This window comes from Hirundo rustica, chromosome 28 (genome assembly GCF_015227805.2).
Source record: "Hirundo rustica isolate bHirRus1 chromosome 28, bHirRus1.pri.v3, whole genome shotgun sequence".
Classification (NCBI taxonomy): domain Eukaryota; kingdom Metazoa; phylum Chordata; class Aves; order Passeriformes; family Hirundinidae; genus Hirundo; species Hirundo rustica.
Window position 1 is genome coordinate 2,715,144 of NC_053477.1, and position 14,322 is coordinate 2,729,465.

The following is a 14,322-nucleotide window of genomic DNA, read 5'->3' on the forward strand; positions in this document are numbered from 1 at the left end:
TAGTGTTACTGTCCTGCAAGGATGTCAAAGAGCATTACAAAAAAAAAACTATCAAAGGCTTTGAAACTTCATTTTAGGAAACACCATAAGCGGGGTAAATAAAGCAGGGAAGGGTTAAAACTACTCCAAAGAAAACAACCACAGATAATTGTTTTCAGTGATCTCCATTTCTAGTCCTCCATCAATCTCCCCACCATCCCCTGGGATAATGACATTTAAATTTAAACCTTTAAGTTGGCAAAAAGTAAAAGAGTAATAAGAGTTCTGTAAGAAAATGGACCTCAGACCAAAGACCCTGGTTAGAACAAACGTGAATTGAAAGGTGCCAAACAACTTCCAGCTGAATGCGACAGAAAACACCCGGAAAAAGAATTTCAGTGTATCCATTGACAAGCTTATGGGCACAAAGAAAACCTTCTCTTGACAAGTCCTCCAGAAGGACGGTGAGCAAGCATGAGGAAGGAAATGCAGGATACAGCCCTACCATGGCATTTTCCTAAGGCAGACGTGCTCCTGAGCAGAACACCTTGCACCAGCGTTGCACCAGTGACCTGGCTGCAGTTGTTGATGCTGGTTCAGAACCAGCAGAACGATGAGCATCCTCCAGAAGCAGGCAGATGATGTTTGGTACTCCCAGGCTAGGGATGAGCTTCCTCAGGTCACACCAAGCAAAAGCATCCCCCAAGCTCCAGGGAGCCAACAAGCTCATGTGTAGAATATCCAAGTGATTTTGTTTTGTTTCAAATGCTCTTTGTCTTCCTCCTGCCCTTTCCTCTGAGGCATCTCATTACTGAGCTGGGTTAAGCACAGCACGTGTCCTGCTGCAGGAACACAACCCTGCTGCCAGCTCCTGCTGCTTTCCAGAGCAGGTTACCACTTCCAGAAGGGCCTGGAAGAAAATTAAAGGCCCTGGATACTTCTTTAACACACACACACAAAAAGGAGTGTAAGATTCAGCTTAAAACAAACAAATAAAACTAAATCAAAACAATAACATGAAGCTGTGAGAAGAACTCACTGAGAAAAGGCACAAGGATTATACAGAAAGTTTTAAACTTCTGGGCAAAAAGCCATTCCTGCCAGTTCCACATTCCAGTAAAACAGCTTATGAATGTTTCACTATTACCTCTATAAACAGTGACATTTTCTCACTGCTGGGCTACACAATGAACACTGCCAGCTTCAGCTTCAACTGCTGTTTGTTCCTATTGATCTGTGAGAGGAAATGTCCTCAAATACGAATCTCAGTGCACTGGAAGTAGAGTTCTCATGTGAAAAGCAGAGCATGAACAAGCAGGTATCACCTGTAACCATGACAAGGCTGAGGAGGAGGCTGAGTTGTCCCCAATTCCATAGTTTCCCATTAGAACCATTATCAACTCTCCAAGAGAAGCAAACCATCCTTTCACCTCTTTTCCCAATTCCTGCAGAGCCACCACCTATCCCACCACAAACATTTGCTAAGAGTTGGATAAATTAAGGCTGGAGAAGCTGATAATAAAAATTATATGGAATAAAAGCAATGCAAAAGCAACCCAAGCCACGTAATTGTCCTTTGGGTTGGTTTCTCCAAGTGACCACACCAGATCTCAGGGATCACCTGGCACAGGCACCAGGAAGGATCATTTCTCTCAGGAGCAGCAGCTACCTGAAGTGACAATTAACCAACAGGCAGACCAGGATGTAATTTGAATTCTATTTCCTCTTCTCACACCAAGGTCACGTTTCAAAACAAGCCAAACTGGGTAATTATTAAAAAAATAATCCAAGTTTTTCCTATATTATCCCCAATATTCCGATATATTATTCCCTCTACAATGCACCAAGAGTGGTACCGGAAAAGTCAGGGGTTTATTATGCAATTCCACTGGAAAATAGCCCAGGAACTCTCAAACAAGTGTCTTTGAGAGTCATTATATTTTTATGAAAGCCAAAGCTTTATTTCAGTATGTAGTTCTCGTCCACTGGACCAATTCACTTCCAAGTTATTTGAAAATAAAACAAGACCTCCAGACTACATTTATAAGCACTATACACAAACACAGCTCGTGACTTCTCAAATCATCATTTAACAATAGCATGAAGGCCAGCTAAAATCACTGCTTCTAAGGATCAAAGAATAGTCACTGAAATACTTTCTATAGTCTTTGAAAAAAAAAAAAAAAGGAAAATGCAGTTACTAGCATTCAACAAACAAGAATATATTAGAAATTACACCATATTCTAAATAAGCAACTCTAATATGAAGTCTCAATTAGCTTAACTGTTCCTCAATACGTGCAATTATTTTTTCTCAGGTTCTCAAAACCAGAGTGTGTGTTCGGAGCTCATGTTATTCCCAGAGCATTAACTTATGAACTGCAATCGAAAATGCAAAGGGAAACATTTCCACACAAAATGCTTCCTATATATTCGGGAAAAATCAACCTTTCTTCCAATACAACTCTTTTAAACCCTCTTTTCCCCGACCCTAAAATTTTCTTCCAAAATTAGATGCAAGCAGAACTGCCTCAGGGGCTTCACATGTGACCTAAATATGCTGGTTCTCTTCATGGTGCTATCACTTGTGGATCGCTGAGAGGAAAATACATCTCGATAAAGAATGGCTGACCAAATTAATAGCTTCTCCTCCAGTGCCTAACAAAAGAGTGATAAGTTAGGAGAGGAAAGGGAGAAGCTTCCAGCCACTTCTGTTTCTCTCACTGAATTACAGTCACGCAGAGAAGCCTCAAGTAATTGTTTCCAGTAATATCAGCTCACAGTAGCAGAATCTGATGGTGGTGCTTAATTTCAAAGGAAAATTAACAACCCAAAACCTTCCAGTCACTAAAGGCCCCGGTAAGAGCACCCTCGTGGAACACTGCCTGCTGCCCAGAGCAGTCCCACAGCAGGCCCGTGTGGGAAGGCAGACAGCAAGCAACAACTGAGGAAATCCTGCTAGGTAAAATATTAATAACTGCACACACACAAGGTATCAATAGTTCACCTCTCAAAACACTTTTTGTGCTTTCCCCATTTTCTAAGGCATAGAAGAAGGCAGTGCCCCCTCTATTTCCAGTTTACTGCCACACTGAGGTTACAAAAGCAGCATTTAGCTGGTGAATGTTGCAAGAGCGTAACCGAGCTGTGGGGACAGAACAAAGCTACAATTACAGATGTTCCACCCAAGTGCAAAGCCTAGAAAACCGGCCTTGCGTTGTTATTTTGACTGGAAGATCTACCACTGCTTCTTGAAAGAGATTACTCCAAATTGGTTTGGATCAATAAATACTTCCTGTATTTATCTGCTTTCATTTTCATTGGAACAGGGTAACTGTTGCCTCTGTTCACATTCACAACCTAAACATCAACCGAAGCCAAGGCTTTTTACCCCTTTTCAATCATTTCTTTGAAAGTGCAAACCTCAGTTTCACGTGATTACTGAACGCTGACTTGTTCTGCTAAACTTTTCACTCCACACTAAAAATACTGTAGGCACAGTTATGGTGCTGCATACTATGGAGCAGTGAAAACAGGGAAAAAAAAAAGGCCTGAAAAATACCCTTAAGGCAGTTATTAAAATATCTTATATAATGAAATTACTGTTGGGAGCACAGTGTTTCCTACAGATGAAAGGACAAACTGCAGCCTTAACTCGGTACCATCAGTAATTGATGTTTTTGCTCCAAGAGGCGCACACAGAGCAGATTTAATTGCATACACACTTTAACAGCAGCTAAAACAAAGGCAGACTAATTCTACAGCATTTAATGCGAGACGATACATCAGTTTAGGTGAAGATGAAACCCCAAAGAAGGGATCCATTTTTCAAATCATATTAAGACTGATAAGACACGATAAGACAAGATTATCATTTGTGAGATTATCTTTTTTAAAGTGCTTTACTGTAAAGCAATCAGTAATAACCCACCTCCTATTCAAGTGGCATTATTTCCTACAACAACTTCAAAGAAACTGATATTAACAAGCTTGTTTTTACTAACAGAGCTCAGAACAACACTAAACAAATCCCATTTCCACTGCTCGTGTGGACACAGCAGAAAACCAACTCCACACGTACTATAAAAAAATCCAGCACAAAATAATTCTGACCCTGTAACAGTGATTTTATTGCTGGCCTGCAGATAGCACATGTTCAAAGTATGGATCTTGAACAGCAAAGGTTTAAAGTCCTTTTTAGCAGCTGATTTTACCCTCCACAGCAGCGCACAGCAGCCAGAGATCAATCAGGATCTTACACTGCATGTACATAAAGTCCTACAAAGAGACCAATCTTCTTCCAGAGCTCCTCCTGTTCCTCTGAGCCACTTGATCACTCTCCACACTCTGCTGGAATAAGCACATGCAGAGCTCTGAGAATCACATCAGGGTTCAATTCAGCCGAAAAATAATCCAGTGAAAACCCCCACGATTTCACCAATTTTTCAGCTGGATCAGCTTCCCCAGCAAGCTCACTGTGCACTTAGGTGAACACCCATGCCAGCAGAGTGGGAAGGAGTGCCTCTTTAAGCAGAAATGCTGCCAAACATGCAGCTGTGGCCTAAATAGGCAAGCCAGGGAGAACAGAAAGAAGGAGGGGGGAGAAAAGCAGACAGTACAGCTTGGAACACCCAGCTTTTAACTCTTCCTTCAGCTCTGCACCCTCTGGGAGCTTTAGTCTTCATTTTAGTTCTTCCAAAATATATTCTGTGAAGCTACAGCTACCACAGAACCCCATTCCTGCAGAAGAAATAGCCAAACCAGAAGCATTTAGGTTGTACCTTTAAAATGAAAAGCTAGAAAGTTTCACAAAGCTGATCCAGAGCTGTAATCCCTCAGGACTGGTGCTGATAGCCTGGCCTGCACTCACGTGCTCTGGAGTCTGATCACTCTAGCAGTGCATTTCCAACACAAAAGCCTTTTTTGTAACTAATTTTTAATTTAAGACAGAGATTCTAAAAACAGCAAAGCCTCACAGAAGGGACAGAAAAATCCCTGAGTGACAAGCTGAAGTGCCCCAGCTTCCAAACCCATGCAAGAAAGAGGACTGAATCACTTCTGGGGAGCTGAACAGCCACTGCCTATTTATCGGTCTGCTAAATGCTCTTTGTTTGGGGGGACTGCACACTTTAAATGCACACTCTAGTCCATCCAGAGCAGCAGTTCCTAGAACACAGTAGCCTATTTCTCTCTCTAGATACAGACAGTCATTCTCTGAACAGCTGAAGAGCTCAAATACAAAAGCAGACTCAGGAATACAGAACAGGACTATAACCTTGGCTCTTCTTTTTTCCCCATCTACAGCATATTTCAAACTACCTCTTAAAAACAAACCCATCACTAGGCCGTGCTCCGTGTAAATGATGTTACCCCATGAGCACAGAGAACATAATCACAGCCCTCAAAAGCCCAAATTAGCTTCCCTCCCACAACTATATCCCAATCTTTCCTCAGCGATATTGTTGCAACCTTACTGTCACTCTTTTTCTCTGAGAGTTTTTTCTCCTCTCCAATTGCATCAATCCTCATTTCAAAAAAAAACCTGCCCAGATTGTGGTAAACTGCTTTTTATAGCCATCTTTATTACTGCCTTCACTTCTCTTTACTCAGAAGTAACACTTTTCATGCATTCAAGAGAAATTACCATTGCTGAAGCAACATCAGTCCCCACTGCTGCTCTGCAATTCTGAAACCTGTCAAAAATCAGCATCAAACTACACTTGACAGATATAACACACCTAGAAACAAACATAGAAAGCATTCCTGAACCGCGGAAACGTCCAATTTTGTTCCAATCTTTTACCACACACAAGCTGGGCACAGAATTTTATCTGTTCATCATTTTCAGTCTAAAACAGACACAGCCATGTGTCTGAGAGGAGACATGAAGTGAATCACAGATAATTAACAAAGCATCACACAATGGTTAAGCATTAAGTATTAAGCATAAATAAAGTCAGTAATTAGCACCCACAGCAGATGTTCAGGTGATTTTTCAGAGACAATTTGGGCACCAAACAGTTAAAACAACTTGTCCAATATGAGCAGTAATCACTCAGGGTTAAAGCTTAAGACTTAAGTTCCTGGCTCCCAGCCTTGGACCTGGACTATCAGACCTTTACATATCTTTGAATTACACCTGAAAGAACATTGAGATAGAACCGCTTGACTCTTCTCCTTCTGCTGAGCAATTAAATAAACTTGACTTAATTTGTTCTGAAGTACAAACTCACTCCATTAAGCAAGTGCGTAGTTCTCAGAGGCAGTTTAAACTCACAATTCTTAGTTGCTCCCAACTGCAGTTGCTATTATGCCACATCCTGAAGAACAGCAAAAGACTAAAACCAACAAAACTGCTGCTGAAAATCTTTGTAATCCTTTTCTATAATCATTCCTATAAAGGAAACTTCCACTAAGAAAACACTGGAGCATTTCTGGACAATTAAGTCTCACTTGCACCGAAACTGTGATTGCACAAAAGAAAGAAATCTGTGCATTACAGACACTTTTGATAACCTGATCACTGAACTTATCACAAACAAGCACTCTGTGTTCTCCACCCCAGAACTGTCCAACCCTCTCCACTGCACACAAAACAAGTTGAACACAGATATGCCGTAGGACTGGGCTCCAGCAAGACAAATATGAAACTAAAAAGGGAGAAAAACTATTTCAGAAAGAGAGGAAGCACAAACTACAACAACCTTTGCCCTCATACAATGGACTGATAAAATCACGAGAAGGCAAACTTCTGCCACCAATTAAAATTAAGGACCCGAGCTATAATGAAGCTGACACTGAGATTTCAATTTATAACCTGATTTCTGTGCTTAACTGTGCTCTGACAGGGCCAGGCCACAGCTTACAAGCAAGGATAAATTCCATGCATACCAAGTTAAGAGAGTCTCCTCACATTCACATTCTCAGTAGAAAAGCTTTGCCACGGCACTGACGCAGGCAGGCCCCAGACAGAAGTTCAGTGCCATCTTTCCCCAGGCTTTAGTGACAATTGCCCCTCCTTCTCCCTCACATGTCACATCCATCCATCACACAGCGCTTGGAAAGCCAGAAAATTAAAAACTCTGTATCAGAGTTCATGTTTCAGCCACCAAATATCGACTTTGTAACAAGCAGCCAGCCTAGCCCAAGTATCTAAAGAATTATAGGTTGTACACGGGATGGGAAGGCTGGAGCTCAGGTCTGACCTTCAATACACTGGAAGCTACGGAACAGCATTCTCAACAGGCTTTTTAAAGTTGCTACAACTGTTACTGCATTAGAAGTGTTACTGTCCAAAATGTTCTTCCCCATTGGCCTGTTCTACAGACATAAAAAAAAGCTGTAAGGAGACCACTGGGTTTGCATCCCACTGATTAATGCAATTAAATGATGTTGGTCTTCCTGGTTATCACTGCTTTAGCTTAGTTCAAGACAGCTTTCCAATGTAAATATTGCCACACTGAGTTACCAACCGGAAGAAAACAGAAAGTGAAACTCCCAATTCCTTCATGTTTGTTTTCTTCACTTTATTTTTAGTGAAGTTTCAGCACTCCACAGCGAAATGCTCTCTAGATCTTGAGCTCTGCAGCCATTGAAGAATCAGACCTCCAGAGCCTTGTACTCCTGTACACAAATTGGTGCTGTGCTCACCACAGGCACGACTGGAGTCCAGACCTGTTCTCTGGCAGACCACAGTGGTTATAGAGTCATTAAAGCTCCAGACAGTAACATTTCCCTGAGCTTTCACCATGGGCCTGCCCCAAGAAAGCAGATGTAAAGGCAGGGAATAAAAAAGGTGCTCAGACTGCACTTGGACTCGCTGCCAATTTGTTGTTGGGTATTCCAAAAGACCAGAAGCTGCTGCTCCAGTTGGTGCAAGAACCACACGAGGCTCCATGTCACTGAACCTCAAAGCCAGAAACATCGCTAGGAAATGGAAAAACGCAACCACCCGGATACGTAACGCTTCCAAGAGAATTACAGCGAGATGCTATGATGCGTAACAAGAAATCAATGTCAACAACTGCTTTCACCAACTTCCAGTATGGATTGTGGGAGCCAAATACACGGGAACAGGAGAGAATTTCAGCTCGACACACTAATTACAACCAAGCGTAACATCAATAATACTTGGGATCTCTCTCTAGGCAGCTCAGTTTCACAGCATCTTGCGGTGTAACACACTTTGTATCTGAAGATCCATCCTAAGTCAGGTATAGCTGACAATGAAACAAAATTTCTCTTCGCTCCTTGGGTCATGGAATCAGAAGGTTACACTGTCCACAAAACAAAAAATGGATACTCTTACAATGTTTTGGAAACTGAGTTACCCGGCTTGCTGAAACTGAAGCCAGTTAATTCCCCTCAAAGGCTTCCCTGAAGTCCGCCCCAGGATTCCAGGGGCGCTCAGCGCAGCTCCCATCCTGGCAGGAGGCACAAGGCTGGCAAAGGGCCTTTCGTAACCCCCAGTGCAACACTTAAAACAGCTCACTCTGTCCTTCCGTCCTATTTCCTCACTTCTGCATTTCCAGATTCCTGTAAAGGCTACTTCTCTATACGTATGGATGAGTTCATTACTACTTGAAGCATATCAACATCTATTTTAATGAAGAATTATTTGCAAGCACCACAATTTCACCACAACCACAACTTCTTCAATACTTGTACTCAATTAAGGATTTCGTTTGAGACGTAAATAAAACAAAGGTTACAGAATCCTAAATCTGTCAGGGGAGAAAAAAAGAAATTATACCACATTTAACAGCACTTTTGAGTTCAAGCTTCAAAATCTACTTCCTTAAGAATTTCAATTTAAACTTAAAATTGTTACAGCTTTCTCATTTCCAGAAAACATATTTCAACTTGCAAACAACAGAAGCCTCAGTGCATCGTTTGCCACATGCTGCAGCTAATAAATAAAAACAACTCAGTTATGTTTATACCGATTTTTTCTTTTGGCCTTTGGAAGCTAATCTGAACCACATGTCAAGCAGGGAAATAATGGAAAATGTAGTTACTGCTTTTCTAAATATAACATTAATCTCACTTGTATGTCAGAGCATTCAAGATATGCAAAAAAAGAAAAAAACCCCCAGGAATTACATAAGTGACAAGGCCAACTGCTTGCAAAAGAAAACTTTTAACTCATGATCTTACAGGCAGCTTTGTGCAAACAGGACTTTATGGCCAAAGAAATGCATAATTCAGGGGGATCTCTCCTCAAGAATGATCACAGAAGAGATTCTGCTCTCCAGCACAGAGAGAAGCACCATTCCTCCAACGATCCCAAATCCAAGGGAAAAAAAAAAAACCAAACAAAAAACAGTACAGTTTTTGCAGTGAAAATCAGAGGCAGCCATCTTAGTGTAACATGACACTTGTCACTGCCAGCTTGGAAAAGTTTTAGACAATTTCCAGTATTATTTTAAACCCAAACCTGCTCTGTACGTACTAAGTAGGCACGCACAAATATTCAGATGTCTTCCTCCTCTTGTTAATAGGAGCTGAAAAGATTGGGACAATCACTTTATCTAGTACTTAGATCTTCAAAGAGTACAAATATTAATCCTCACAACACCTCCTCGTGGAATGCAAGTATCACATTCCCCATTTTGCAGATTAAGAAAAAAACACAAATCAAAAGCCAAAAAATCAGAAAAATCTTAACATTCTTAGAGAAAAACTTCAGCAAAAATAAGTTAGGAAGCCTGAACTTTTTTACAAGAGTGCTGAACAGTACTTTCAAACCACAGTTCAAGCCTGAATCTGGATATGGCAATGCACATGAACTGTCCATTTGCTTTGCTCAACGTGCACGCAGCAGCACTGGGATATTTCACTGCATCCATATCTCCCTAAGGAACAGTTCAAAAAGTCAGAAAACAGTAAAAAATATTGCTCTTACCTTCTGCTACATCATCATCTACAGCGCCTTTCACCTGAGAAAAACACCACTGAATGTCATTTCCTCCTCCAGCTCCTAAAAAAAGGAAAACAATTCAATAAAAACGAGCCCCCCCAGAGAAGCAGCGCAGGCACACAATGGTTCCAGATTGCACATTTCAGAGCCTGTGCACGCCCACTTCCTCAGCAGCGCTGAGGCACAATCACACACCACCCTCCCCACCTTTTTCCTTTGGATATTGTTTTTGTCAGCCTTCAATGCAGCGTTTGTCAAAAACAGGGAAGCACAAGCAGTGTAAAAGCTTTCACTCACCCAAAGCTCGCTGGACTAAGCACCATTAACTACGAATTTAAAATTCAAGTGCACGACCGGCCGTGTTTCACAAGCAGCTTTTTCCTACTTGAGCAGTCAGAACCCCCTAAACCCGCACACACAAACAACTTAAATATAAACTATCAGAGCTGAGCATTTTTAGAAAATTTCAACCTCCCATCCACTACAAACCGAGCACGCAATTCATTTCCTCCTTTCACGAACCCACTGCGCCGACCCTACGCGCTCAAGGCTAAAGAAAAAGAATTTTACCACAATTTTAGAGTCTCTTCGCAGAAGTAATGAAAGCAATTATCAGCCTGGGAAAATAATAAAAAAAAAAAAAAAAAAGCAGCAAATCCGAGCAGAAAAGCAAACAAGCAATCGGAGGGGAACAAGTTCTACTACCATAGAAAACGGATCGGAGAGAAAACTTCAGGAACATTACTGCCTCGGCTGAAGGCAGTGATTCATTTGAACCGTGCCACCAAAACACACACCAAAAATCACCACCCATTTCTTTTGCATTTCGTTCTGAGCAAATCACTGCAGGGCTGAGGACATACAGGAAGAGACAGAAATGGGCTTGCCTCGGTTGGTTGGTTGTTTTTTTTTTGGTTTTTTTTTTTTTTCCTCCCAAAAGCCACTGTCAAAATGGAACTTTTCCTGCACACAACTCAAACCGGCTGAGCAACAGATGGCATTTACACGTTAATCCCGAGCTCTGGTAGGGCTTTGGGGATAACAAAGAATACAGGAGGAGACTCTTCCCAAGTTAAGGGGGACAAAAAAAAACCTCCAAGAGAAGGAAATCAGAAACCTGAAAATAATCTTTCCAGAAAAGATCGAGCACCTCAAAATGAGAAGTCCTGGAAGAGAGTACAGTTTGCATTTTTTGCTTGCTTTAAATTCTTCCCTGAAGGATTACAGACATCCAAGCTGCATAACCTGAGAAGGTGAAAGCAAACGACAGCACCCATTTATGCAGGAGATGGCAAAATTCCCCCTCATCATTGCCCAAAAACCCTAAACCCCATTTTCTTCCCTCTCTCCAACTTCTTCATTTTGTCATTCAGCAGCCAGCACCACAGAAGCACTTAAAGGGAACAGCTTGGAGAGAATCACTGCTCCTGCCACTTGGAGCTAAAGTCCTCTTTTCCACAGAATTTACTTGAACCAAGTTGGCACTTTTTTTCCCCCACGACTAAAACGACAAGAGGAGGGTGGAGCATGTGCATCTGGTGTGGGGGGGGGGGGGGGAAGGCAAAGCACAAGCCTCACAAAGCCTCCCATGCTTTGCTCCTCCACACGCAAAGCATTGAAAAGACAATTCATGTGCAGAGGAGGGGGGGATGAATAAATTTCCAAATGCAGAATTCGCATGGAAAAAGTAAGAGGGAAGAGATCTGTTCCGCACGCACACTCCCAAGCTCACCAACAGCACTTCGGGATGCGAAATGGGGAGCAAGCAGTGGAAGGAATGGGAAAGAAAACATAGCGAGACCTGTGCTGTTTAATTACGCCCTGTGCCAAATTCTACTGGCATTTGCAGATGCTCAGAGGCTGCTCCCTACAGAAGGGTGCGACTGCAATCTGGACACCGCCTGTACCTGGAACCTCTCCGTGCACGGCAGCGCTTCTGAGAAATAACCACAAGCATCGACCCCAAAGCCCCAGGGGGGAAACTCTTTACCAAAGCGTGTAGTGACAGGACAAGGGGGAAATGGGTTCAAACTGAAAGAGTAGGGTGAGCTAGGATATTGGGAAGGAATTCTTCCCTGGGAGGGCGGGGAGGCCCTGGCACAGGTTGCCCAGAGAAGCTGTGGCTGCCCGTGGATCCCTGGAAGTGTCCAAGGCCAGGCTGGAGGGGGCTTGGAGCAGCCTGGGATGAGTGGAAGGTGTCCCTGCCCATGCCAGGGGGTGGAACTGGATGGGATTTAAGATCCCTTCCCACCCGAAACACTCCATGATTCTACGAAAAGGCAGCAGACCCACCCTGCCTGCGAGCTCCTCAACTCCAAAAACACACCACTTCCCCCTCCACCTTGCTTCTTCCATGCTTTTTTTTTTTTTTTTTTTTTCCTCCCCGAGAACGGAGGGAAGGAGGGGTGGGTGGGAGCAGAGCACGAATTCCCCCAAGAGAGGATATTAAAAAAAAAAAAAAAAAAAAAAAAAATTAAAAAATCCACCCCACAACCAGCAAGGCGCAAGCGAGCCGGAATAGGAGAGGCGGCCGTGAGGCAGCGGGAAGAGCCCCCCGAGCCATGCCAGGGCGGGGGGGGGGGGAGCAGGCTGCCCTTACCTGCCATGTTGTGCTGGCGATAGCGGCCGCGGCGGGTCGGGTGGAGCGGGCGGCGCGGGCGGGGCGGGCGGCGCGGGCGGGGCGGGCGGCGCGGGGCGGGCGGCGGCGGCGGGCGGCGATGGCGGCGGATGGAGGCGGAGGCGGCGGCGGCGGCGCGGCCGCGGCGGGGCTGGGGCGGCCCCGCTCCGGCCCCCCCGGCGGTGAGCGTCCAAAATGGCGCCGGCAGAGCCGAGGGTGACGTCAGCGCGGGGCGGGAGCGAGCCGCCCTCAGGAGGGCGGGCGGCGCCGCCATGTCCCTGCCCGGCCCCTGTCCGCCCTCATGGCGGGGCGGCTGCTTCTCCGCCCGGCATCGATCGGCCGCCCTCAGCCCGGCCCTGCCCGCCCTCTTGGCGGGATGACGTCCCTTAGCCCGGCATCGACCGCCTTCATGACGGGGCTGCCGCCGTTCAGCCGGGCACTCGCATCGACCACCCCCACGGCGGGGCTCCGTCCCTCGTGGCGGCGCGACCGACCCTCACTCAGCTCGGCCCCTCCCCGCCTTCATGGCGGGGCTACCGCCCTTCAGCCCGGCATCCATCGGCCTCCTTCATGGCGGGGCTCCGTCCCTCAGCTCGGGCTCTGCCCGCTCTCATCTCTCGGCCCGGCATCTCCCGCTCTCAGCCGCTCCCCTGTCCGCCACCCGCTGCCCCCCGGCTCCCTGCAGAAGAGCTTCCTTCGTCGGCCCCGCTCCCCGCAGGCTCGCCCTTCACGAAATCGAATATCCTGAGCTGGAAGGGACTCTCCAGGTTCAGGGACCCAGCTCCTGGGCCTGCAAAAACACCCCAAAATCCCACCCGGCATCCCTGGAGCGGTGTTGAAGCGCTCCTGGAGCTCTGGCAGCCTCGGGGCTGTGCCCCTTCCCTGGGGAGCCTGGGCAGTGCCAGGACCCTCTGGGGAAAAAACATTTCCCTGATAATCCCTTCATGTCTCTCAGAGCATCTCCCCCTCACTTGTCCTTTAGTCTTGGGGATTTTTTTTCTCTCCCCCCTTCCCTTTGCTCCCTTCTGCCATTTCCCCGTGCAGCAGCCACGTTTAACCTGTTTGCTTGCACATTTTCCCACCCCCTCGGATGCTTTCTACAACGTCCAGGGTTCGGGCTCTGATTTCAGTCCGTTCTCATTGCTATTCCCTGCATACACCAGCCATGCTCCTGAGCCATTTTTAGCCTCCATCCACCTTTCACACTGACAGCCAGCAAGATCCACAAAGAAAGGCTTTCAGCCGAGCCCAGCTTGGCTCAGCTCCCGCTGGCTCCGGGAGGATGAAGGCTCCTTTTTAGCTCGCTGGGTCCCAGTTACAGTCTCAGCTGTAGTTAACTGCAGGACTGGGATAATTGATTCAGTACAATCTATTTAAGATCTTGTGAAAGTCATCAGTTTCCCTTCGCAGATGTTTGTGCAAACATTTTCTTCTGGGGCTGGGTAGATCTTGCTAATCCAGATTTCACTGGGAGATTCGTGAGCTCATCCTGCAAACCCAGCACTGCCACAAACTCGAAATGTGACTTGGAACAAGCCTCCAAAACCATCCCGTACACAGATTTTTACATTTCCAGCTCTAAACACCTAAGAGGCTACTTTTATAAATGAAAAAGCCATTGAATTGCTGGTCAAGTCCAGCACAAAACAGAGCTGTGGGGACTGAATACCAGTGATGAACACAAACAGCCAGGCTCCCACCAGAAACCCACAACTGGCCCAAATTACAGGTTATTATGAAATTCATATTTATCTCTGCATCCCTGATTAAAAAAAAAACCAAAACAACAACAACAACAACAACAAAA

General features: G+C 45.1%; 1 protein-coding gene across 2 annotated transcripts in view; it reads right to left on the bottom strand.

Moving 5' to 3' along the window:
• The window catches only part of PPP2R2A (protein phosphatase 2 regulatory subunit Balpha), a 36,154-nt gene extending 23,586 nt beyond the window's left edge, over window positions 1-12,568 (bottom strand). Inside the window, exons 1-2 of one of the 2 annotated variants that reach the window (XM_040087644.1) lie at window positions 12,498-12,568; window positions 9,884-9,958 (exon numbers count right to left, since the gene is read on the bottom strand). In XM_040087644.1, coding sequence (XP_039943578.1) covers window positions 9,884-9,958; window positions 12,498-12,504 — 82 coding nt within the window. In that variant the 5' untranslated portion in view covers window positions 12,505-12,568. Of the gene's footprint in view, window positions 1-9,883; window positions 9,959-10,603; window positions 10,713-12,497 lie in introns of those variants that run through there. The other variant, XM_040087642.1, reaches the window with a different exon arrangement.
• Between the last annotated feature and the right edge of the window lie 1,754 nt (window positions 12,569-14,322).